Here is a 27,685-nt window from a genome sequence, read left to right on the forward strand (position 1 = left end):
TTGCGATATTGGTAATAGACTATATGTTTTCAATTAACAGTTAATGTAGTAACATTTGTAAACTGACGTAAAGTGTTGTTGTTCCATGATATTTTCCCCGCATATGTGAGTGCTTTCTACCTTGACAGAAAACAGTATATTCCAAAAAGGGGAATTCCCTTCATGCAACACGTTGTTGACATTAATTTGTTGGCGTGGGTGCAGGTCGCTCGGGTGAAAAAGGTAACAGTATTTTTTCGTTTGTTTTGCATGAAGGAAATACTTGAATCGGTTTTCAGAGTTGTAAGTGTTGCAAAGAAATCGATCGCAGTGGCGATACCCGTCAGCCACCAACGGCTAGCCGGTTCGAAAAGAATCGGTATTGTGATATCGCTAACACGACATGTGCTTCACTGTCTTCAGCAAAACGTCTAAACAACACTTAAAAATTATGAAGACACGGTGTCTTTTAGAAAATGGTTTAATGTAACAAATGTTATATTTGGGATTAGACTTTCTTAGTAAGCTACAACATTCCAGTACTTGTTTTCAATGAGTCCCATCCGGGTTCGAACCCACAACTTCAGAGTGACACCTAATTAACACAAGGTTGGCGATCTAACCCTCTCGGCCACTGAGGGATCCTGAAAATGGAAGTTCAACCACTGGTTGTCTAGGTCACACGCCTTGTGTACCCGTCTGACAAGTAGCTGTAAATTGGTAAATGGCTGAATGCTGTGAATACACATGGCTTTTAGAAAATGGTATTGAATGAATCAAATGTTGTATTTGGAATCACCCACTCAACCGCCAAGGCTGCAATGAAAGCTGTGAATACACAATGGCTTTTAGAAAGTGGTATTGAATGTAACAAATGTTGTATTTGGAATAACCCACTCAACCCCCCGAGGCTGAAAGCTGTGAATACACAATGGCTTTTAGAAAGTGGTATTGGAATAACCAACTTAGACATTTGAGGCATAGAAGTCAAGATCACATACCGAATTCGACGTAATAAGTGCCCCGCTCTAATAAGCGCCCACGGTGATATTTATTAATATATCGGCTTGTGAACAATCCCAATTAGCACCCCTTCCGATTGATCAATGTACACAAGACTTATTTATTTCGTGTATAATACGCACTCGTGTGTTATATGCACCCTTGATTATGGGCAATTAAATTCTGGAAAAATATATCTGTCGTATATAAACATTTCAGGCTGTCAGCATTAACAACGAAATTTATCTTTCAACTCTTGTTTTTTTTCCCACCAAAATACCATTCTAATAAGAGCCCCTATTTCTTCTTACGTCGAATACAGTACTTTGTGTACCTCTCTGACAAATGTGAATTGGCACGGCTCCAATGGCCGAATCTTTTAAGCTTTGAATACACAATGCCTTTTAGAAAGTGTTCAAATGTAACAAATGTCATATTTGGGAGTATACTTTCTTAATAATGTTCAAATTCTAGTTCTTTTTATTTGGTTTGAGTTCCATCAGGGACTGGAACCCACATTCTCAGAGTGAGGCACCTAAACACCAGCACACAAAGTTATATTTAGAATTACCTTATGAAACTGTATGAAAATGATAGTTGTATTGAAATACTTTATTGTAAGTCTAAACAGCTATCATGAGCTATATATATTGTTGAATGGCACATAATTTGTGACTGTGATTCTCATTCATGTAGCCTGTTAATAAGGTTGTAAATAAGTTCAGTTAATAACCAGCTGTAAAGAATTTAGTCTCTATCTTGCAACGTCAGAACATTGACAATATTTATAGATTCTGTTATAGATAATGGTTATTAGATTATCTCTTGTTTCAGTGTTCTGGAAGTTTTACAGTACAGAAGACATGGCAGGGACAGGTAATACTCATTAAAACTAAACGAAGTAAAAGTATGTCATGCCTGTAATATTTTGTGCAATCTCATTAAAATCAGATCTTAGTTCTCGCTGCTGCTAAACAAAGATCTGAGGACATCCCATTAGGGGTCATGTCGTGTGTGTGTGTGGCTGCTTGTACTAGTCCGGACTGATGCCGATTTATAGTGCTAGCTCACTGAGATACCATGCCGTAGTTTAACATGAATACCACACTCAGGCAGATTATTCTGGCTCCGAGACAACCAGTGCTCGTTTTAGCCCTTTAGTGCCGAGCATCAGGCAGGGTAACAACAAGAACCATCTTTAAGCATCTTTGGGTATGACACAGACAGGGTCCTTCCGCTCTCCGGGCGGACGCTCTACCACTAGGTTACAGAGGCAGTCCCCTTCCGAAGAGTTTAGCCTGGTGCATCGGCATATAGCTGAAATATTGCTGAGTGGGGTCATATATATATGCCTTTTAGGGTTTCCATTTCTGATTGATGTTGAAAAAGATTGTAACAAACGCCATTTGAAAATCGGACGAAGATGTGTGATAATAAAAGTTGTTTCACTTATGTCTGACATAGTGTTCAACGAACAATGATATGTTAAAACGTTTCACCATGGCAGTCATATTACCGTATTTGATGTAATAAGCGCTCGGCCTAAATGTTTATATACGACAGATATATTTTTCCAGAATTTAATCGCCCATGATTAAGCGTGCATATAACACATGAGGGCATATTATACACGAATAAATAAGTCTTGTGTACATTGATCAATTGGAAGCCGTGCTAATTGGGATTGTTCACTTGCCTATATATTAGCAAATATCTCCGTGGGCGCTTATTAGAGCGGGGTCTTATTACGTTGAATACAATAATACAATTTTGCCAATTCTAGATACCTTTGATGACAATAGATTGGATTGATGTAAGTGGTCCCCTTTTGGGGTGTTTTCTTGATCAATCAGACAAGAGCTGTAAACTTGATAGCCATTTTGTCATCTGGCCAAGGAGTCTCTCATCTGCATCATTATTTGCGACAGAGTTTGACGATTTCCACCACAAAATGTTTGCTGTAGATTGCAATGCATGTTATGACATCGAGCCAAATATCATTATAATGATATGCTGATGACTATAACAGGCAAATGCCGCTTCGTCGTGCAGAACCCACGAATCAGATCTGTATCATTGGACGAGCATCGACAGTTCCTTCTCTACCTGGTACATAAATGAAATTGTTAAAAAAACATTGGTGATAATCAATGAAGTATATTTTCCAAAAATTTAGTGATTTTGTCTTTCATCATCAGGGTTTCCCGTCGTCTCATTTTTAGTGCAAGGTAATAACATTTTGCTCTGAGGTTAAATATCTATTTTTAGAGACTTAATCTTGAACCAAAATGAAATGTTTAAAATAATGTTGAAAGAACTGAAAGCAGGTAAATTTCATGAGTTGTTTTACTTTTTGATATTCCGAACTGACAAAAATTGGAGGGGACTGGCAGTATCAAATGCTAGCAGAAACACTGATAATACAGACCCATCAATATGAGTGAGTGAGTTTGGTTTAACACCGCTTTTAACAGTATTCCAGGTATATCACGGCGTGTCAGCTTAATGTGGGAGCAAAGCCCGAAGTGATGCAGGTCTCAGACATTTACCACTTTGATGAAACCCACGAGCATGGGTATGGTGCTGACAAACTTAGAAACATAATCAGGGCGAACCGGGATTCAAACCCACAATCACAGGTTTCTGGTGTGCCCAAGGGACGCAACTCTGTACTGCAAAATGCGACACCTTAGACGACTGTGCCACCCGTACAGGTATAGCAGGTGTCATATGCTCGTAGTTCAGATCTGGCGAACACAACAATATGAAACTATGTGCTCTTGTGTATGGGCGTATTTAAACATCATGAAAACACAATTTCATAGAATGATTTAAAGATCTCCACTAGTCTGAATTCTGAGTATTAATCTATTTCTGAGATAGGTCTAGACGTCTTTGTGTATCTTTCCAATAGAAACAAGGAACAAAAATAGACCCTTGATAGTACACTGTTGTGGGTGTGGAAGTTGAGGTGCTCATGATGCATATAGTTGGCTTATACTTTTTTGCATTTGGAACTCCTCAATTACAGTTGTTTTCTCATATTAATGCTTTTCTGACTAGTCCTGAGGTACTGGGGACCTATTCTGAGGAATATTAAGAGGAAAAGAAAATCTTCCTACAATAGAACACCTTTTATTTGTCAGAGAGTTTTATAAGATATGAATTCATTCAGAAAACTCATGGTATTAATAACCAACCACCTTATGGCTTGACATCAAACGGAAAACACAGTGGCATCAAAGTAAATTTAATTGTCCTTGTCATTTACGATATTGTGCATATAAAATGAACACATTAATTGCCTGTGTGTCTGTGTTCTGAACATTGTAACCTATATACCGATAACTGGTCTCTCGTTTAGTAGTCCTTGACTTTGTACAGGTCAAAGGTCATGTCTGTTATTGGGGTCATATGTTCATAAGATTTTGCACTCTGATCAGATAATCAGATTAGTGGTTTGTTCATTAAGCAAACACACACATTATATATCAGTTTCCATGTGTGACCTTTTTTAAATTTAAAATCAACTCCATATATACCATAATGGACGTAATAAGCGCCCCGCTCTAATAAGCACCCACGGAGATATTTGCTGATATATTGGCTAGTGAACAATCCCAATTAGCACCTCTTCCGATTGATCAATGTACACAAGACTTATTTCTTCTCGTATAACACTCACTGGTATATGCACCCTTAATTATGGGCAATTAAATTCTGGAAAAATATATCTGTTGTATATAAACATTTCAGGCTGTCAGCATAAATAAACTATCTTTCTACTTTTTTTCACCAAAATAATATTCTAATAAGAGCCCCCTATTTCTACTTTTGAGAGCGCCCTGGGCGCTTATTACTTTGAATACGGTAGTGCAAGACATTCTAGACAAAGCATTTATTATACAGTCAAACATGAACAGTTCTATTTAAAAAAACAACAATAGAAAATTTGTGCCAGGATTGGGCTGGTGTCTATGAACAGTTGTCAACCTTTCCAAAAAGGGACCAGTCCAAACATAACTTCTGCTGAGATTAAAATAAACAAAATCCAGAAAACAATATATTACAAAAGACTTGATTGGCTGATTTGGTTGAATTGTCGGTAGAGTTATAGTGTAGGCCAGATGAGAAAATGACAATGTAATGTCATACTGATCTTTTCACAGACAATAAATTACTAGAATCAGTGTTGTGTTGTCGGTGACCATGACCTTGCCCCGGGATCATGAAACTATACTTAAGACAATATTTTGTCTTAAATCGGGGATCACAAAGCTCAATCTATGAGAATATCTTAAGTCTAAGATCAAAATGTGATCTTAAGTCCTATGACTGCCCTTGAGTAGACTTAAGACAAAATTTGTTGCAAGAAAGATGGCGGAGGTTGCTCGCCTCATGCGTCGCCTAGGGGCTTAAAATAACAAAATTAAAAATAGCAATTCAGCGCACATTTCGAGACTGATTCAAGTTCCTGGGGTGGTTGTTTATTGTGTTGTAGGTGCCCCTCTCCATGTAAGTGTTTTGTTTGTTTGTTTGTTAGTTTGTTTGTTTGTTGTTTAATGCCACACTCAGCAATGTTCCAGCTATATGACGGCAGTCTGTAAAAATATCAATTCTGAACCAGACAAGCCTGTGATTAATATCATGAGAATCGATCCACGCCATTGGGAAACGATGACATGCATCAACCAAGTCAGCAAGCCTGACCACCCGATCCCGTTAGTGGCCTCTTACGACAAGCGTAGTCGGCAAGCATGGGTTGCTGAAGACCTATTCTACCCCGGATCTTCATGGGTCTGTTGTGTTGTAGGTGCTGCGCTTCATGACATCGTCAAGCCCCTGGGGTGGTTGTTGGGGAAGTGGAGATCGGACGATGGCAAGGGAAAATACCCAACCATGAAAGACTTCAAGTATGGAGAAGAGGTGGAGTTTTTCCATGTTGGACAACCAAATTTACAGTTCAGGTATAGTTATAGGACTGCACGTCAATATCGGTATGGGGGCGGTCGGGTAGCCTAGTGATTAAGGCGTTTGCTCGTCATGCCGAAGACCAGGGTTCGATTCCCAAAATGGGTACAATGTGTGAAGCCCATTTCTGGTGTCCCCCGCCGTGATATTGCTGGAATATTGCTAAAAGCGGCGTAAAACCATACTCACTCACTCACTCACTATCGGTATACTGCAATACACTTTTCAAACGATACGTATTGCATTATTTTTTCTGTGTTTCGATATATTGGGTATTATTATTTGTATTAATTAACATAGAATGTACACAGAAATGTATTCACAAATGATGTTTGTCTTCAAAATTGAAAAACAAAATTTCTGAAATGCCGAAATAATTTTTCTCTCTCACCGGTAGCTATCCGTGCTGACTTTGACATCGTAATATTGACTTTTGAATGTTTAGTATGTAGAAAATGGTATCTGCATGTTCAATCAGTGTTCAACACTTTAACTCCCAATATATCGCGATATGTGTCGCAGGTATGATACCGACCACGTGATTTTTCATATTACTATAGATAATCTGTTGTGCAGATTAACTATAGTAATATGAAAGAATGGCTGGCCCCTAACTTTTTTTGAGTAATATATAGAGGTTATCACACAGGTGTGTTGGAGATAGTAAATAGCCTTTATTAGAACAAAAACATTGTATTTAATGAGATTTGACAAGCTTAATACATAGTGTTTATTCCCAATACAGGATATTTACCATCCCCAAACACACAAGCGGGATAATCTATTTATCATATAATGTCATTCTTCAATTCTTACAAACATTACCTACACATTGCAAGTTTTCTTGGAAAGTGTGCATTAATATATAACACGTCAGAGGGTAACTGATGTGTCAGTCGGACAGTGACAGAAGCCAGTATAGTAATTACTGAAACCTGTTTCTTATACAGTGGCGTAACTAAATTACTTAAAATAATGACCCTTCCCAAAAAGGCAATTGCATTTCATATTTTATTATATCATGCTCATTGTTGCAGGACCCTGCCCAAATAAGTGTGAACTACGTGTTGACATAGAGTCGTCAAACAATAACAAATATGACTTTTAATGAGTCAAAGTATGGCATTTATGATACATGTATCCGTTCTCTGTCAACTTAAGTTTGTTTTAAGGCGTCAATAGCGGTAATCTGACCGTGGTTGCTGTTCATAACGGTGAGTTGTGCGATCTTCCAATCGCTTCACACACGATTTCGCCAAAATTAATTAAAACAATATTAAAAGAAATTTTGAATAAAATTAATGAAATAAGTTACAAACATAAGTCCAGATAAGATAAGAACACTTTGTATAGCCAGACAGTGTTTTTTCATGATTAATTTGCATACTTCAGTATGGATTTGTTGACATGGTTTTTCCGGTGTTACGTGCTCACAGTAATGTCTTTCCATGGGGGGAAAACATCAAAACTCATTATTTCGTGTATAATGCGCACCCCCTTTTTTTGGAAAAAAAAGTGCACTATACTCAAGAAAATACGGTATTATTTTTTATGACCCTGTCCTAAAACTGTCATATTTTTGGGGTGACTCTCCCCATATTTCCTCTGACCCACCCCACCCTGTTATTAATGAATATGAATCTAAAGTTCTTGTTACGTTTGTTGATACGCTTGTGTCCTGTTATAATTGTATGTATACAAGACCTACGAGTGTTGTAGTCAACGTCTTTCATCTTCAGTGCCTACTCTTGGCATTCAGAAACCAAGCAGCCTCTCCATAGAGAACTTGGATTTGTTCGTATCAAGCCCGGCACAAACCAAGTGGCCTTTGTACTTGCTCAAAATATAGGTGAGTGCATAATAAACATGTACAGTCATGCCCCGCTTATACGGACTTCAGATATATGGAAACCTTGGTTCCCCGACGATTTTCATTCAAAACGAAATAATTACTATATAAATTTACCCGTATATCCGGAAATTCAGTTTCCGGAACCAGACGGTCATTTTCATACACAAAACACTGAAATGCACACAAAATTGTCTCACTTATCCGGACATACCATAGGAAAATGGACAATTGGTGACAGTTCAAACTTCCATTACAGACTTTTTGAAACGTGTATGAATAAAGATTGAGTGGATGTATCTGTTTGCTCTCTCATCTGTCATGAGTTTCATAATTGAAGGGAAGTAACTCTTCCAGTAAGAAGCTGGTTTCAGTTATACGGAAATTCGTTTATACGGACGAATTGTGAAATGACGCAAGTGTCCGTATAAACGAGGCACGACTGTATTTAGAAAATAACCAACGAGCTGTGAGGGATTGTAGGTTTTCTGTCCTTAGTAATGGATTATAAGTACCAAGCTTTTGGAGAGGGGTGAGGGACTTATACCCCGCTCACGTGTGCCTCAAATCAAACAAATGTTGCTTCATACGAATATTTTTGGTGAAGTAACTCTCTTCTCATTCAACTTTGATTGGAAAACAACCTGTTTTGTGTTGAAAGCCGTGAACAGACTGACGAATATGTGTGCCTTACACAATTTACATACTTTATTTACACAGCTAAGATGCTTTTCATGTGAACACATAGTAAATTTACATATACAAAGTGTATGTATAGTTACACATGGGTAAAATTACTTACGTTAGTAAATGTTGTGCATGTGGACGGGGTATTACCCTATTCATTCAAGGGGGTTTAACAGTCCGTAGTTTTGTGTCTCAAGTTGGTTATTCTGCATTGTAGCTAAAAAGGATAGAATTATCAGTAAACCGCCCGCATGTTATCAGAAATCAGCGGGCAACAGTAATTTGATAATGCCCTCATATTGCTTGACGACGGGCCATTATCAAGCCCGTTGTTCGGTGACGTCATAGGTTAGGGATAGGTGACGTCATCTGGTTTGTTCTATGACCTTTCCATATTTGTAAAAGTGGGTCAGTGTCATTCGTGTTGATTGCAGTAAATGTTTCAGAACCGATATTGTTGTTTCTTTTTATTTGATAACAAATTCCATCTATTTTAGCTATAATAACGGTAATGCTCTTTTTCAGTGCATTATCATTTGCAGAAGCCCTCTTCCTCCAGCTGCCTCCTTCATCGGGCAGTTAATGGAAGACCTCAGGCTTCGGCAAATGATAATGCCCTGAAAAATAGCGTTACCCTTATAGTATTACATATTGTCATGTCATCCAAAAATGAGGAATTGTGGACAAAATGTCAAACCTGCAAAGAATCTATCACTGAAGTGTGTCTGTTGTTCTGATGACTTAATTTTATCAATTCATATACTTCCATCATATCATTTCAACGTACCAAAAGGAACGCAGAGATTGAAGCCTGCAAATTCTGGAAAGTTATTATTTCGAAAAAAAAAGCATGTGGCCATTTTTCAACAGATTAAGATAACTTTCCACGATATGTTTGCATTATAAAATATGAATTTGACTGGATTTGTGATGACTCTTCTAAAAGTACTCACAACACAGACTTGAATACATTGATTACATTGGAGATGGTCTGAAGGCTCTATATTACAATCTCATAATAGTTCTCGCTACCGCTAAACAAAGATCTGATTACATCCCATTAGGGGTCACGTCAATACGACCTTTCATCCGACCAATCAGTGCGTCGCTTACCAGATCATGAAAGTGACAGTCGGAATGTGATTTCTAATCATGCAATATCGAAAACTTTAACATGGGGTATTCCGAAGGATAGTTGCGGGTTTAACGACTGAATCCTTACAATCTGGACCATCTATTAGTCATTCCAGAATGTTTTTTTGTTCAGGTTTCAAATATGTAATCGAGAATTTGTCATAATATGTTTCGAAGCGTAGTCACCAATTTGAAATTAGTGCCGTAAAGCACGAGAAAGCTGCCTTCTGGTTGGTCATTCCATTGGTTGGTCAAAGTTCGCGCAAGGTCTGAAGTGACCCGTAATGGTATGTCCTCAGATCTTTGTTTAGCGGTAGCGAGAACTAAGATCTGATTTTAATGAGATTGGTATATTACAATCTGCAATGTAGACACTTTTTAGAATGATTAATAACGTAACTATATCTTTACTGCCAGGACTGTGTGAGATTGAAGAAGGGGAGGTAACTGGGGAATCTCTGAAGACAACCTCACATACTCTAGGAAGACTGACATTTGGGAAGCCACCCCAGACAAAACAGGTGAGAACCTTCAACATAGAAATGTGTAATTTAAATTTCAAATTGCTGTCTAGGTACAATATATGTCTGGAAAAATGAAACATGACAGTATTATGCGACTCAAATAGACCACATCTTTGTCTAAAGATGATTATTAGCAAACATTGAGTAACATTCAATCTCATTTAAATCCGATTTTGTTTTAATAAGTTGAATGTGTATGAGCAGATTTACATTGCAATAATTCTACTTCAAATTTGTTGTTTGTTTATTGTTTAACGTTGCACTCAGCAATTTTCGAGCTTTATGACGGCGGTCTGTAAATAATTGAGTCTGGACCAGACAATCCAGTGATTGACATCATGAGCATCGATCCTCGCAGTTGGGATATGATGACATGCATCAACCAAGTCAGCGAGCCTGACCACCCGATTCTGTTAGTGGCCTCTTACGACAAGCATAGTCACCTTTTAAGGCAAGCATGGGTTGATGATGACCTATTCTACACGGGATTTTCACTTGCTTTCACTCTCTCCTTCCTAAACCAACAAAAACTCTACAATGCTTTTAATAGGTGCAGTGTTTGACTTTGGATAAACTCTGTAATCTTTTTCAGATAATAAGAGAATTCAAAAGATCTGGTGACAGCCTTGTACAAGTTGTTTCCATGGCAACAGAAAAGACTGCTATGACAGAGCACCTGCGTATAGAGTACAAGAAGATTTAAGGAGTAATTAATTCGCATTCTGATTTATTCATGCGGGTATGTGTTTGATTTACAATTTATTCAGAACAAAGTATTTCTATAGACAAAAAAGTGGCATTGGTTTCTTATTTTATATCTTTTTGTAGATTTTTTGCTTTTGCATTCAGACTGGCCTTATAAACTTAATAAAATCAATATTGGGTAACTGATTGTTCTGTTTTTGTTAAACACTGCCAAATTCTATTTACAACTCTGAAAACAACAAGTTGAAAGATAAAAAAAATAAAATATAATAATAAACAGTTGCGATGTGATGACGTGCATCAACCAAGTCAGCGAGTCTGACCACAAGGGCCCACTTGCACAAAGCAATCTTGCGCTAAGATGATCGTATATCCCATACTTTAACATAGGCTTACTATAGTTGTAGTGTTAAGATCGCTTTGTGCAAGTGGGCCCAGATCGTGTGTAGGGTCTTACGACAAGGATTGGGTTGGTAAAGACCATTTCTAACCCGGATCTTCACGTGTCGGACTGGAGATGAACGAAGAGGTGCATATTAAAGCATGACACGTTGAAACGCAGCAGCTCGAGTTCTGATACAAATGTGGGCGGTCGGGTAGCCTAGTGGTTAAAGCATTTGCTCTTCACGACGAAGACCAGGGTTTGATTCCCGACATGGGTACAATGTGTGAAGCCCATTTCTGGTGTCCTCCGCCGTGATATTGATGGAATATTGCTAAAAGCGGCGTAAAACCATATTCACTCACTCTGATACAAATGAGCATGTGTCCCGCAATCTCATTGGTTCAAACTTTTGTTATATGTGATTTTGAACCACACCCTGGTTCAGTTTTTATGCCAACCGTAGTATCATAATATCATGGCATTTTAGAATGACCTAGTGTAAGTCTCACTGTTTGTAGAAAGAGAATTCTACAGATAATTACATGTAACTTTAGTTGTTACAAAGTCATCAACTTGATGCATTTACATATTTTCCCGATGTTTTTGTATATTCCATGCAGCACCCATTCTTGGCACTGAATATTCATTAACTGCAAATCTGGAAAAAAACATAATTCTTCACCTAAATGGTACACAATATTGGGGAGCCTTATGAAAATATAAGAATGGTTATTTTGCTGATATATTTTACATAATATTGTTCAGTTTGCATGTTACAAATGCGTTGTCTCATGGAATGGATCATGAAAAAGGATCTACATGATTTGGAAAAGGAAAGCCCAAAAGTATTTTTTTTTAAAAACAGTCTGTACTGTAGTCGGATGGATGAAAAATATCTGATTTGAACATGTTTATAATAAACAAACTTCTGAATATCTCATCTTCTGTTTGACTTCAGCGAATAGGCAAAAAAGGAAATATAATTTACTTTATTTTTCAAGAAAGATTTCTTTTTATATTGAAAGTGTTCTTTTCCCATGAGAAGACAATGTTTGAAATAATTTAGTCAGCGTTTCCTATACTCTGGTCCTGAAAATGTAAAGTGAAACAGCACATTTGTTTGTGTAGCGGCCATAAAATTTCCGAGTACCGTGATGGGATTCGAACCACGGACCTTATGATCAGAGGTCGGACGCCTTGTCCACATGACCAAAGAGGTTAACCCTGTCAGCAAGCTGACAAGGTAAGGATGTCATCTGTGGGATGACTCCACGCCCTGCTCCATAAGTAATAATATGACAACACATGAAGTTAATTAATGTATTTCTATATAAAACCATACTGAAGTATGGTTCCATGTTTTCCAGACACGAACACTCTGTTAGTTTTGTCCACCAGTAGGCATCTTGGCTCCAGAAGATGACGCTCTGCAGTGTTCCGTGAATACAACAAATTGCCCTCTTGATCAAAGATGGATATCTCATTCCGTAGACTATCGGACACAATGACACGCCCATCCACTGTGACACAGGCGTCCCAGGGGTGCCACCCAACTACGTTGTCCCCCGAGGAGAACTGTCGGTATATCTCCAGCACTATACCCTGAGACTCTGACTCGATGTACACAGCTCCATTATTGGCCCACGTGGCCATGATGACCCTGTCACTGTGAACATACTTCATGGACATGACCGGACCTGGTACCCTACTTGTCCAACATCGCTTCAAGCTTCCATATATATTGAACAGCTTCATTTCATTCCGCGGCAAGTTGCCGATGAGGATCCCGTCTTGAAAGTTTGAGACGACTGGAAATGACGTAATGGGTGTCGTGTCTTTAGACAGACTGGCTGTTTGGGTGACAATCATGTCATAGTTGTAGTACAACAGGACATTGCCGTGCACTGCAGCAAATCCTTTGTAATATGCTGTCATATGGTTGAAAAAAGTGGTTTCGTTTTTTCTAGCACCTGCCAGAAAATCTCCCATTTTGTTCACCATCTCGATCTTATAGTTGTTTTCATCGATGAAGTATATGCTGTCGTCCCTGCCGAACACCATGCAGGTGATGTTGGGGATGTTCCAGTCACTGTGCAGTCGTGTGAAGAAGTGGTGTATGTAGATCAGTGTTTTGATCGTCTGCCTACATCTCCTCGTATTTGTCTGTGCTGTCCTTCGCTCTCTCTCTGCAACAGTTTTTCCACCGTTCTCAACATCTGTACTGCAACAGGAACCTTGGCTTGAACTGGATTTACAGGTTGCCATGGATGCAGTTTCCACTTCATCTTTAAGGCAGTCTGCTTCATCATCCTTTTTCTTGGTTTTACCTGATTTTATGTTGGTCCCTAGTGCCATATCTTCCTTATGTTGGATGTCTTTCACACATAGACTTTCTTGTTTATCATCTTCAAGGACCAATTGCAATTCAGAATCGCCCTTTTCTGTGTCTCCGACTGTACTCTTGGTGGCTAAGCCGCTCTTCTTGATGTCTTTAGATAAACATGTTTTTTCAGCAACTTTATCATCATGTGGCATATCTTTCTGAAGAAATTGTCTTGTGCCTGTTCCATCTGAAGGTGAAACTTTTTCATTGTGAAGTTCTGATAAGTTGTCTGTGATACTTTTGGAAGGCTTCACTGCACATCCTGCGTTTCTTTCTGGCATATCAATATGTGTCGTACAATCCTCTCCATCTCCATCATCGGATGAATTTGCTTCTGAGACTGTAGCAGGCATGTCCTCGTCATTATTTTTCACCATGTCATCGCTCATGGCAACAACTGTATCTTTTCCCTTGACATCAACATCAGCCTTGGCAACATCATCTTCAGCCTTGACATCATCTGTGATTTTGGCCTGGGCATTAGCTCTGTCTTCAGGCATAATATCAACTTTGTCGTTGACCTTGGCATCAAGTATGTCTGTATCCTTGTCATCTTCTGGATCTCTAGCCTTGCCATTTTCTGTATCTTCAGTTGTGACATCAACCATGCCTATAGCCTTGTCAATCATGATGTTATCGACAGGGTCTTTCTTCGTATCAGCCACTATTACATCTCCGATCATGTCGCTTTCTTCATCATTAGTCTTACCATCAACACATACTGTTTTTCTACCTTTAGTTTGTTTAAGAGCTTTTGTGGAATCAAACCTTGACAGAACCACAACACTTCCTGTCTTGCTGCTGTTTCCAACACTGACTTTCGGAGCTATGAATGAGAAAACTCCATTCTGACCAGCACTGGATACGGCTAAATCCACCTCTTCTTCATCCAGTTCTTCTGTACATGATAACACATCTGACCCCGGAGAATACCCTGCAATATTTAGCCTGAGTTTCTTGTGGTGGAGCAAAGGATTGTTCACTACATCGTCTGGCAGAGACTTCATACCTGCCTCTAAGGCATCCCCCATAACAAGCACCTGCAACCCCCCACACTCCATGACCTTGTTGTACATTCCGAAGACCCCTGTGGACAAACTGCTGAGGTGATTACTAAGCATCGCACGCTCTTTTTGGAAGAACTCGTGACACTTTTTCCGCATCTGTTTGCTTTCCATTTGAATTTGCTGCACACAGGCTGTTGTTTCCTCCATCAGCTTCTTATCAAATTGCTTTTCTTCCTTATCTAAGTTGCTTAATCTTTTCTTAATTTGGCTGACTGAGAAGTTCTTGGGCACCACTTTTTCCAAAGCAGTCTTTCTTTCCTGCACAGCTTCTTCTATTGATTTGTGAAGGTGTGTTCTGTGTTCTTCAAGGGCACAGTGTTCGCAGATTAGAATTGAACAGGTAGTGCAATACAATTTGTAATTCTCTCTGTGAATTAAACAGGCAATTCTCTGTCTGCTCATGATCTGCATATCGTGGCGACCTTTACTCAAATCACTTAGGCAAGCAAGGAAGTGATTTGAAGTGGTCGTGGAGGAGTTGTGACCCCTACTGCAAGTTTGGCAAAGCTTATCACCACAGTCCAGACATTTATAGGCAGCTGATGACTTCCTTTTTTTGACAGAGCAAACTAGACAGTATTCTTTGTCAGCTTTTCGACAGGCTTGCACTTCTTGGAGCCCTGTGATGTATATGTTTGGTGGAAGAGTGAATCCTGTGACATCATAGGCCTCGCTTTCATCATAGCAGGTTGGGCACCAGAAGACGTAGTGGTCCATGTAAAGCACGGCACACTCAGTCGCGATGCACATGCGACAAAATGTGTGACAACATGGGAGCATTTTGGGCTCAAGGAATTCTAGCCTACAGAGAGGACATATTAGATCCTGTCTTGCTATGGTGATGGGAGAACAGATGGGTTTCTCTGCGGAGGTCATTGCGCTGTTTCTGGAACAAAAGATAGAAATTAAAATTGAAATGGGCCCCAAATATCCCATGCTTTGTGTAATAATAAACTATGCTTTGCATAATAACAAACTAATGGGAATCTGAATAAGTATGTGTCAAGCTCTCCAATGGCATTGTTTTGCTGTTCATTCCATCTACCATTGATTTGCCTGATTTAGTGAGTGAGTGTGTGAGTTGGGTTTAACTTAACACTGCTTATAACAGTATTCCAGTTATATCACGGCTGAATGTGGGAGGATAGCCAAAGTGATGCAAGTCTGAGACGTTTACTTCTTCGGTGAAACCCACAAGCACGGGTATGGTGCTGACAAACCTAGAAACATAATCAGGGCGAACCGGGATTCGAAACCACAATCATAGTTTTCTGGCGTGCTCAAGGGACACAACTCTGCACAGCAAATTGCAGCGCCTAAGACGACTGGTGCACCTGTGCCCCAACTGCCTGGTTTAGTCTATGGTTATGTACAGGCCGACATGATAAAGCCTGAATCAATTGTTGACTGGTAAAATCAGCATTACCCATAATTGAATATTTCGTGTGGACTGAATGAATGCAAGAAGTCAGTGAATCAATGTAGCTGGCAAGATCACAGGGACTCTGAGTCATAGAGCAAACAATGCAACCATGGAGGTTAATAATCCACCATCGGTCAGGTCACACATTTTAACCAACCAATCCCAATTTCGGTTTCAGTTTTATGACAAGCATGACATTATGGAGATTTATCCTGCTCTGGATGTCTGGGATTGACTTGTCATGGTTGTGTTCTGTTCTCTGGTTTTTAGCGTGTGTATCCTTAGTTTGTTTTATTTATTTCATTACTGCATTCAGTAATATGTAAGGTATATACTGGGCCAAGCAAACCAGCTTTTGATTAATGACCAACGGTCCACGCCTTGTAAGTACAGTGAAACACAATCAGACAAGTCAGAGCCATCTTCCCAAGGCAAGAGAGTTAACTGACTATAAAAGTCCAGTTTCCACCCTTGCCGAACTAGGATGGTATAATGGAGTTACATTTTGGCTGGACTAACGAGTCTATGCACAGTCCAATCAAAATCTCGCAACGAAATCGAAATCCGGTTCGTAAACTACCGTGCAGATTTAGGTCGATTGCAGGATTTGCAAAGCATGTGCACCACCAACTCGTTGACAACATATATTTTCCGAACCTTTTCACGTTTTTAATCAAGGTGCTCACGTGATTTGATTCACTTCGCGATGTAAGACCCGTTTTATCACATAATATATCTTGATTATCGATCAGATCATCTTGACTGGGCGCCACCATTTTGTTTGAAACAAATGCAAGTGATGGAATCGGATTGGTCCAGAGGAGAGGCTCAGTAGGGACATAACTCATAATAATCGCTGGTGGCGCTACCATCGATTCCAGCCAAGTTCGGCAAGGGGGAAAACTGGACTTTTAAAGTCAGTTAACTCTCTTGCCTCGGGAAGATGAGTCAGAGCCTGACCACACGATCCCCATTTCAGCTTGAAGTAATGGGAACCTGTTCTAACCAGGAATCCCTACATGGTGTGCTAATAGTACTTGCGTGTCAGGGCTTCCGGTCAATTTAAAAAAGGTTATCTTAAGTGGGAGTAAAACCTGAAAGGACACAGGCCAGACACGTTTGCAATTATGGCTAAACTCATAGCAGAGAATTAATGCGAATCCACCGTGAATATTCCGGTCAGAATAGGTCTTCAGCAACCCATGCTTGCCGTTAAAGACGACTATGCTTGTCGTAGGAGGCGACAAACAGGGTCGGGTGGTCAGGCTCGCTGACTTGGTTGATGCATGTCATCGTATCCCAATTGCGTGGTAATTAAATCTGGACCAGGCCATCCCTTTGTCTGAAAGAAGGAGCTATGGAACCTGGTACCCTTACGCGGTGAAACGCGATTGCGTAAGTCATTACCATTGCTTTCATTGTGGTGTCGACCAATGCTTGTCAGAGGCCACAAACGGGATCGGATGGTCAGGCCCACTGACTTGGTTGATGCATGTCATCGTATCCCAATTGCGTGGATCGATGCTCATGATATTAATCACTGGATTGTCTGGTCCAGACGCGATTTTTTACAGAACGCGCGTCATATAGCTGGAATATTGCAGAGTGCGGCGTTAAACAACAAACAAACAAACAAATAATGCAAATTGCGCGGCTAAACGGCCGAGCCAGGTACTAATTAAGACACTGAAACTGTGCTCCCATGTGTCACGTGTTTATACCAGGGCCGGGACGGGTACCTCGGGTACTCATCCAGGTCGGGTGGGTCCCGAGTAGGACCCAGGTACCCACAGTACTAACGGACCCGTCGTTAGTCATGTGATATATTGTTTAATGGCAAAAACACGCTAATGTTCGCATTTCTTTCTGACAATGCCAACATTCCTTTTGACCTGTATATGTTTGAGTAAAGATAAAACTTCAGTCAACTTCAGTGTACGCATGATCTGATAGTTTCATACATGTATTTGAATAGTTTTTGCCAGGACTGCGGTAAAACAATTCCCAAACAGACAATATGTTCCTTACTCTTGAGACCTACAGTGGGTACCCGGGTAGGGTCGGGTAATAGGGGGTCGGGTACCCGGTTGGTAAATTTGGACTCGTCTCAGTCCATTGGAGGTTTATACCTCCATAAAAAAAGACAAAAGAAAGACTGACGTCAATGTTTAGTCAGCCAGTAGGTTCAGTTTTTCCTGATTCTTTAAAAGTTTCATGGAAATGTTTGAAATACATTGTAAAAACGCCTGCAATTGATTAAAACTCGCACTCACACTTCACTGCGTTCGATATGCAGCAGACTCGCAGTGCAATACAAGCCAGCCACGTTCCACAAAGTGATCGTAGCCCTACGACAGTCGTAAGCTAATGTTAAAGAATGGGAGTTACGATCGTCTTAGCGCTACGATCGCTTTGTGGAACGGGGCCAAAATAATATTACAAAGTTATGTCATGCATTTGTTAAAGAAGGCAACTGATAAATTGTGTCTTTTGTTCACCAAGCCCATTTCGCTGAAAGCGGCTAAAACCACACCGCTATTATACACCCAAGGGCCAAAATATTTCCTCAATATGGATGCACTCGTGATTATTTACGCTCATTATTTTGAATTTAGATTAATTAAATTATAGATAATACCTTTTACGGACGTTTTTGCACAAACACTCGCGTTAAAATATGAAAAAATGAATAACCATCACATCACTACGAATGAACCCGTAAAACATATTACGTATATAAAATAAAATCTAACATACAAGGTCCCCAAAACAGGAAATTGCGTTTCAGAGCCTCTATTTTTTAACAAATTGGGGCAAGCATGCCTCCAAACCCAACTAGCGGGCCCTCCTATAACATTGGTTTTGCTTACACATAAAGTTAACCTAGTTGCGTCCGTCTTTGAAGGTGACTAATATTGTCCATTCCAAGGTTTGAGACTGCCTACCTCCTTTGGGTAAGCGGGATTCGGGGGTCTATTTAGAGGGTATTCGGGACCCAGCCGTGTGGGATTTCATCAACAGTATGCAATATCGTGTGTTGGTTTGTTGATTAACGCCGAACTCAGAAATATTAAAGCTATATGTCGACAGTCTGTAAATAATCGAGTCTGGACCAGACAATCCAGTGGTTGATATCATGAGCATAGATCCACGCAATTGGGATATGATGACATGCATCAACCAAGTCAGTGAGTCTGACCACCTGATCCCGTTAGTCGCCTCTTAATTACGGCAAGCATGGGCTACTGAATACCCCGGATATTCGCGCTGTAACGAGTGCATTTTACTGTAAGACGTTATCTCCGTGTTTTAGGTTTTCGGACGCTTAAATTCGTAGTTTTCTCTCCTATCACATGAGCAACTGTAAAATATCTCATTCACTAATAAAAGACAATTTTCTCTTAAAAACAAGCCGTCATCATGAGTATTTACAATGACTGTGTGATAAAAACCCCCGATAAAATTATCGTAATTTTCATGCATATAAAAGAACAGGCTCAGCAAGTTAATGTGTCCTTTCAAATACATTAATATACTTACCACATAAATCCAAAACTGCCTGAGTTTGAATTCCGACAAGTGAGCTCGGAAAGTTCAATCATGACGGCGTCACATTGTTCGCTGTAATGATGACGTCATCATGTTACATATCATGACGTCAGCTGTGATGTTGCCATGTAAATCATAGAACGGGCGTAGGGTCCCGTTCTTCAAAAGCGATCTTACACACTACGCGCAGTGATGAAGTTAAGCTGGTTCCTAGATAAGCTGGGCCCGTCTCTAATATCACAATATACGAGCATTCGTGACCAACTCGTGTTATTCCGGGACAAGCCGAATAGCAGTTTACGGAAAGGGGCGAGTGGTGACGAATGAATATATGAGCCGGTACAGGCCAATGAGACGATGGCTGTGAGCGCATTCGAAATATTAAACATACACTATGTTATGTAATTTTCATTGGTCGCTATTTTTAGACGACGCACTGCCGTTCTACAAAAGCTTCACTGAGAAACGTCACAAACTACTTTAAGTCATTTTGTTAGGTGTGCCACCATCTGGGGCCTTCAAACTTTAAATTGTACTTAATTGTAAGAAGTTAAATTTCCAAAATTATTGTCTTTATACATTTTACGTACATGATATCAATATGTAAGAGAAATGATAGTAAACATAGTCTTGCGTATTCTTTGCATGGACATTTCGCAGGTTTTCGAATACACTCCCATAACTCGTGATATATATGAAGTGACTCTTCTGAAAAAATAGATATGTGTTGTACGACTCGCATGTGGTTGCAATGTATTTATAGGATGATTACGTTTAAAATGAAAAATCGAAACCTTGAAATTGGAATAGAATAGATTTAAACCATGGCCGATGTTGATATTTTCTAGGTATATTTTGTTAAACAAGATTCAAATACAATACAATTATTAATACCAACGAAATAAGTCAATGTCCGTTACTCAACACATGGGCAGAATCATAATGGATGGTTTCTATTCATTCACCCAGCCATCACTTCGTACAACGTTGTAGCTGAGTGACAGCAGTATGAAGGTGACATTCCTTTTCAAAGTGTTACAAATAGTACAATAGTAGTAATGTAGTCTAAGATTGTACCTGGGTGCGGTCAGGTGTCAATTTTCTTTTAGTTGGTTGGTTGTTTAACGCCGAACTCAACAATATTCCAGCTATATGACGGCGGTCTGTAAATAATCGAGTCTGGATAATCCAGTGATTAATATCATGAGCATCGATCCACGCACATTGGGATCGATGACATGCATCAACCAAGTCAGCGAGCCTGACCAGCTGATCCCGTTAGTCGCCTTTTACGACAAGCAGAGTCACCTTTTACGGCAAGCACGGGTTGCTGAAGACCTATTCTACCCCGGAATCTTCACGGGCCTTTTAAACATGGATGGTATTTAGTAACCATTTACATAAATTAAGTGTGTTAAGTGATTATGTTAATAAACAAATGTTGTATACGACACTATAAACTTAACAATTTCTTATGAAAACAACGTTCAAACAAACAGAAGATTATCAAAGATTCATACATGTTGTGGTATAGATCTACGTATGATATCATATCGAACATTGACAAATATCCAAAGTGAAATTAAATGTGTAAAAAAATGTATGAAAGATATGCAAAATCTACATAATAATTATAACTGTAAAAAGTTGGATACATTGATCGTGTGTGCTTTCATTCAGCATTGTTCAAGGGCCTTCACCTCAAAGAAATTACGGGGCGGTCGGGTAGCCTAGTGGTTAAAGCGTTAGCTCGTCACGCCGAAGACCCGGATTCGATTTCCTACATGGGTACAATGTGTGAAGCCCATTTCTGGTGTCCCCCACCGTGATATTGCTTGAATATTGCTAAAAGCGACGTAAAACCAAACTCACTCAAAGAAATTACCAAATATGTAGAACAATGTTGGAGTATGACATCACTACCGGTGATCGACCAACTTTTACAAAATGGCGTCTTTACTGTCAACAGTACGCGGGATTTTACGAGGGGACTTCGTTTAATCAGGGATCGTATATGCTTTAATGGGACACTTCTCGTGAGGACGGTCTCTGACGAAGGCGACATGTCTCAAAGACAAGCAGCCAGGTTTTGAGAGAAACCGTCGGACGCGAACTATCGACCTTAGGATTGTTAGCCCGTCAGCTAACCGACTGAGCTACGTCCACACTGTGACACAAAGCGCAAATTTACCAAGTCATGCCTACGACGTTACGGAACTGAACGAAAAGGGTCGAATAGGTGACGGACCCTTACGAAGGTTACGGGTAGGCATGGTGTCTCGTGACTTTAGTCTATCGACACTTACGAATGATGCCGATGTCATTTGGCACACTCGTCCCATTCCGTAATCTACAAGATACCGAGTGGCGAGGAATGATCCGATATGGCACGAACTGAAAACCGGTCAAGGCGTCAGACGTCAGACGTCGAACTCGCGAGTACGCATGAATGACATGGTATTTAATAATTCGTTGGGTGTTTTTTGTGACAGAAAAGTGTGGTAGGGAACACTGTAAGGATGATGTGGATAATAGTAAGGAACGAGGGAGGCATGTGCATGGCTAGTGACGACACAACGGTGAGTTCGCTTTTGAATCAGTACTGAATAAATGTAGCGGTCGAAAGTGGCTTATGTGAATGTTCCAGGACAGTTTCCAGCTGCCAAAGTATTCGACACAAAACCATTTCATTCTTTTTACTCGATGTCTTTGTGTGAAGAATATTAGGAGCCGCTATATAGATCGAATCTATAATAGAAACTAAACGGGTAGATTTACCGAATCCTAATGATCGTGAAGGGATGATTGACCGTAAAGGGGATCCAAGGGCTAAGGACAGAGTTCGGGTAATCTAATAGCCACTAAACGGGTACCTAACCCTAATGATCGAAATGGGGTGATTGATCGTGAAGGGGAATCAAGGGCTAAGGATAGAGTTCGGGGTAACCTACCCAAACACTAGCGTGTTCAGCGCCGATATAATATCCGTAATAAACTACATTCTTGTGCATAATAATGAAAATTAATGCACCGAAAAAATAATATATGTATATAAGTTCCCATTTATAACCCTTTTAGCCACTTGAATTACGAGAAAAACGAAATAAAAAATATAAAAAAAGTAAAAGTGCTTTCGTAAACTAGCGCTTGCTATAAAATGCGCCGCCGCAGGCTATATTCAGTAAACAAATATTCAAAACTCTCCACAGCGCTTGGCGTAGGAGATAAACATACTGTTTTTTCAATGTAGTGCTAGGTTACCTGTAGATTTAACCCCGCTAAATTGAATTTGGAACCGAACGCGCAGCGTGAGGTTTCAAATGATACATTTAGCGCGGTTATACTTCACTCGACTATACTTCAACTTCAGCGCGTTATACTTCACTCGAACATATGACAGGCATTGAAAGCATACAAGCACGGCAACTTGGTAAGCTAATATGAGGTGGGCATCCGTAAAGAAAACAAAGCAAGCTTTGCAAGGCTTTCGCTCTACATCGCACGTCACCATTATGACGTCATATCGCTCACTGTGACGCAAAAAATATGACGTCACAGTCGTATATAGAAAAGCGCCAAAATTCCAAGTTCTCTGTTGTCTCAAAACTTAAATACATTCCCTTTGTTGATTTCTGTCGTGTTTTTCTACACGAAATGTATTGCCACACATCCTTTGAATATTGTAGTAACCGCATCTGTGCATTTTGTAACCTGTAATAGTAGATATAATTATTTAAAAATGCCTACCGACAATGACTGAAAATAGTACTATTCTATGAATATTAGCTTCCGCGGTGATGCGGCCGTCAAACCAGCTGTTTCAATCAGAGGGGGTTTATTGTGATTTAAGAAGCAATCCTGTATTTGATTAAAATGATCAAGTCATAATATCAACATAAGATTCATTAAACAATGTTAATGGTATAAAACTCTCCAATTGTCTCTTACTTAATGTCTGTGATTTTAGCCACCAGTCCATAGCCTGAGTCTGGCAAAACTTCTTTCAGTCAAGTAATGTTTTCTATTTAAAGTCCATACAATGACACTTATATCTACTGAATATGATGTCAAGAGACAAGGTTGGGCTCGTAGACTAGCTGGCACAGACTGCAATTGCATTTGACACATTTGGTTGATGTTTTCTAAATTAACTGGCAGACATGTTATAACATGACGACCAGAAGAATTTTCTGGCGTCTTTTTTGTATTATAGCTAAAATGGATAGAATTATCATTAAACCGCCCGCATGTGTTCAGAAATTATAGCTGAAATGGATAGAATTATCATAACAACGCCCGCATGTAATCAGAAATGAGCGGGTAACTGTAACTTGATAATGCCCTCATATTACTTGACCACGGGCCATTATCACGCCTGTTGTTAGGTGACGTCATAGGATAGGAATAGGTGACGCAACGTTCAATAGTGACGTCATCTGCTTTGTTCTATGACGTTTCTATATTTGTAAAAGTGGGTCAGTGACATTCGTGTGGATTGCAGTAAATGTTCGAAAACCGATATTGTTGTTTCTATTTATTTGATAACAAGTTCCATCCATTTTAGCTATAATAACGGTAACGCTACTTTTCAGGGCATTATCATTTGCAGAAGCCCTCGGTCTTTTCAACTGCCCTCCTTCGTCGGGCAGTTAATGGAAGACCTCGGGCTTCTGCAAATGATAATGCCCTGAAAAATAGCGTTACCCTGATGTCAGCGAGCCACTGTAACTTGATAATGCCCTCATATTGCTTGACGATGGGCCATCATTACGCCCGTTGTTAGGTGACGTCATAGGATAGGGGTAAGTGACGTCACGTTGAATAGTGACGTCATCTGGTTTGTTCTATGACGTTTCCATATTTGTAAAAATGGGTCAGTGTCATTCGTGTTGAATATGTTGATTGCAGTAAATGTTTCAAAACCGATATTGTTGTTTCTTTTTATTTGATAACAAATTGAATCCATTTTAGCCATAATAACGGTAACACTATTTTTCAGAGCATTATCATTTGCAGAAGCCCTGAAAAATAGCGTTACCCTTATATGAATAATATCTCAAGCCATGCAACTGTAAATCATAGTTACTGGATTACCTTACAGAGTATGCTGATTACACGAAAGCCCGCAAGCACTGCAAACGAGCTGAGGAAACCTCAAACCTCGATACAGAAAATGATGAAAATTAAAGGAAGAGAAAAAGACCCCAAAGGTTTGCAAGTGACAGTGAGACACCTGAGGATGAAGACATTGAAAAATGAAGGTAACGATTTTATTATTTTAATTCTGTGTACTTAACGACTTAACTTATGCCATACCATGGCGTCCATCCATCGTCTGTATGTCAACAATTTTTCAAACGACTTCTTCCGAACCTCTAATTTGTTGTTTGTTTGTTTGTTTGTTTGTTGTTTAACTCCGCACTCAGCAATATTCCAGCTATTCCAGACAATCCAGTGATTGACATCAAGAGCATCGATCCACGCAATTGGGACCGATGACATGTATCAACCAACTCAGCGAGCCTGACCACCCGATCCCGTTAGTCGCCTTTTACGAAAAGCATAGTCGCCTTTTACGGCAAGTATGGGTGGCTGAAGACCTATTCTACCCCGGAATCTTCACGGGTCGAACCACTAATTGGAAATTAAGGAAATTTGACTGGAAGCATCCATGGGTGGTTGGGATTAACAATTGTACAAATGGTGGGGCTGACCCCCCAGGGGCTGAGGGGCAGGGCCAAATAGGGGTAATTTGGTGGGTTGGAAGCAATGGTGGGGATTCAAATTGGAGAAATGGAGGGGCCGCCCCCCACCCCCCAACACACACACATCATAACATGGAAACGATTCATATCTTTATATTACATTTGTATCTAGAGAAGTACACGTTCATGCTGTCAGATTTGCCATCCACAACTTTTGCTGACAGTCAAAATTTCGAAATATTTGCAGCATTATATACATGTTCAATGCAAATTTTATATTTTGTCCTCATTGCGTAAATATCCAGGTAAGCGATACAGGCCCTATGGGCCTCTTGTTGAAGTCTTACTTTAAAACAAAGTAACAATTGAGTGAAATATATGTTTAGATTCAAATAACAAGGATTGCAGTAACTACGTTTATCATCCAAAACTGGCTCCCACAGGAGATATGCTCGGGTGAGATCAAGTGATATCTACATTGTAGGTATAGCTGCAATGAAATTTCATCACAATGCTAAATCAAACCTGTGTTAAGTGATTATGTTGATAAAAAAATGTCGTATACGACACTATAAACTTATCAATTTCTTATGAAATCAATGTTAAAACAAACAGAAGATTATCAAAGATTCATACATGTTGTGGCCTAGATCTACGTATGATATCATATCGAACATTGACAAATATCCAAAGTGAAATTAAATGTGTAAAAAAATGTATGAAAGATATGCAAAATCTACATAATAATTATAAATGTAAAAAGTTGGATACATTGATCGTGTGTGCTTTCATTCAGCATTGTTCAAGGGCCTTCACCTCAAAGAAATTACGGGGCGGTCGGGTAGCCTAGTGGTTAAAGCGTTTGCTCGTCACGCCGAAGACCAGGGTTCGATTCCCGACATGGGTACAATGTGTAAAGCCCATTTCTGGTGTCCCCCACTGTGATATTGCTGGAATATTGCTAAAAGCGGCGTAAAACCAAACTCACTCACTTTGCAGACCATTGTGACATCATTAGTTACAATGACGTCGCAATCAAATGACATCACTAATGGCTCTGCTACTGAAGCTGTTAGCAGTACTTTTTGCACTAAGACACTGCTTATTACTGTCTATAAACTGAAAATGTTGGAAGAATGATGTTGGATGATAAATAGAGAATCTCACCCGAGTGTCTTTTGATATCAAGTTGATAAAAGTGGAAATATTCCGAGGCTTGCCGAGGATATTTGCCACTTTTATCAACGAGTGTTGATATATTTGATATCAAAAGACACGAGGGTAAGATTTTATTTATCATCCAACATCATTCTTCCAACTTTTTCAATTTGTAATTAGCAGTGTCTTCAGTGTAAAACGTACTGCTAACAGCTTCAGTAGCAGAGCCATTAGTGATGTCATTTGATTGTGACGTCATGGTAACCAGTGATGTCACAATGGTCTGCAAATTTAATGTAATTTCATTGCAGCGATATCTACAGTGTAGTGTATCTCCTGTGGGAGCCAGTTTTGGATGAAAAATAAAATATCACTCGTTGATAAAATTGGAAAAAGTCGGCAAGCCTCGGAGTTTTTCCACTTTTATCAACTCGTGTTGATATATTTGATATCAAAAGACACTCGGGTGAGATTCTCTATCGCGCAGAATGATTCAAATGCATTATGGGATAAGCCCTTCAGTAATCTATGTATCAAAAATGTACTTGTTTTTTCAGATCAACTCACTTGCATCAATGTAAGGTGGCAGTGATGCTGGCATGATATGCCGCACAACCATGCGTGCACTGATGACGAACAATCTGATGAGCGGCTACAGCGGCACTGGCCAAAAAGGGAAACTGGCATTCATCGACAAGCCCATCTGTAAGATTATCATGTGTAAGCTTGACTTTATGAATGATTTTAAACAAGGCGTACGCTTATGTTTTATTTCAAATGTTTTTAATTTATGGGTGAGGGTTATTTTTATTGTCATTTTTCTGCAACAATGTTACTGAGCTGCCATCAAGACTTTGGTAAATATATTCAGCCCACTTGCACAGAGCATTTGTACTTACACAGATTGTCTTTACTTTACAATCCCCTGTTGTATGTTGTATTCCACTTGCACGAATCAGTTTTAGTCTGATCTGGCTGAGAGCACTGCTCCTGGTCCTTTTTGACCCTACATGACTGTCACCCAGCAATGACAGTACATTGTTTCCGTGGTAGGGTGATCGTACCGGATTGTTTTGCGTGTGGGAAAACGCTAGATTATCCTAATGCCCAACTTAACAATCCCCAAATCTAAGTCGTATTCCACAAATCAATTTTAGTTGTTTG

The 27,685-nt window shown here is 39.6% G+C and overlaps 2 protein-coding genes across 2 annotated transcripts; one reads left to right on the plus strand and one right to left on the minus strand.

Annotated features, from left to right (window-relative positions):
• The first annotated feature begins 148 nt into the window (after positions 1–148).
• LOC139448175 (peroxynitrite isomerase THAP4-like) lies at positions 149–11,023 on the plus strand. Its single transcript, XM_071229696.1, has 6 exons — positions 149–222; positions 1,816–1,857; positions 5,795–5,948; positions 7,692–7,801; positions 10,040–10,143; positions 10,739–11,023. Exons 2-6 carry the CDS (start codon positions 1,845–1,847, stop codon positions 10,847–10,849), a joined length of 492 nt encoding a protein of 163 aa, XP_071085797.1. The 5' UTR covers positions 149–222; positions 1,816–1,844; the 3' UTR covers positions 10,850–11,023.
• A 1,539-nt stretch (positions 11,024–12,562) lies between these two features.
• On the minus strand, positions 12,563–27,115 carry LOC139447099 (uncharacterized). The gene is made up of 2 exons (XM_071228259.1): positions 27,089–27,115; positions 12,563–15,572 (listed from the first exon to the last, which is right to left on the minus strand). The coding sequence occupies exon 2, from the start codon at positions 15,560–15,562 to the stop codon at positions 12,563–12,565; it is 3,000 nt and encodes a 999-aa protein (XP_071084360.1). The 5' UTR covers positions 15,563–15,572; positions 27,089–27,115.
• Between the last annotated feature and the right edge of the window lie 570 nt (positions 27,116–27,685).

Source organism: Haliotis cracherodii, unplaced genomic scaffold, assembly GCF_022045235.1.
Source record: "Haliotis cracherodii isolate W230 unplaced genomic scaffold, xgHalCrac1.p SCAF_7, whole genome shotgun sequence".
Classification (NCBI taxonomy): Eukaryota; Metazoa; Mollusca; class Gastropoda; order Lepetellida; family Haliotidae; genus Haliotis; species Haliotis cracherodii.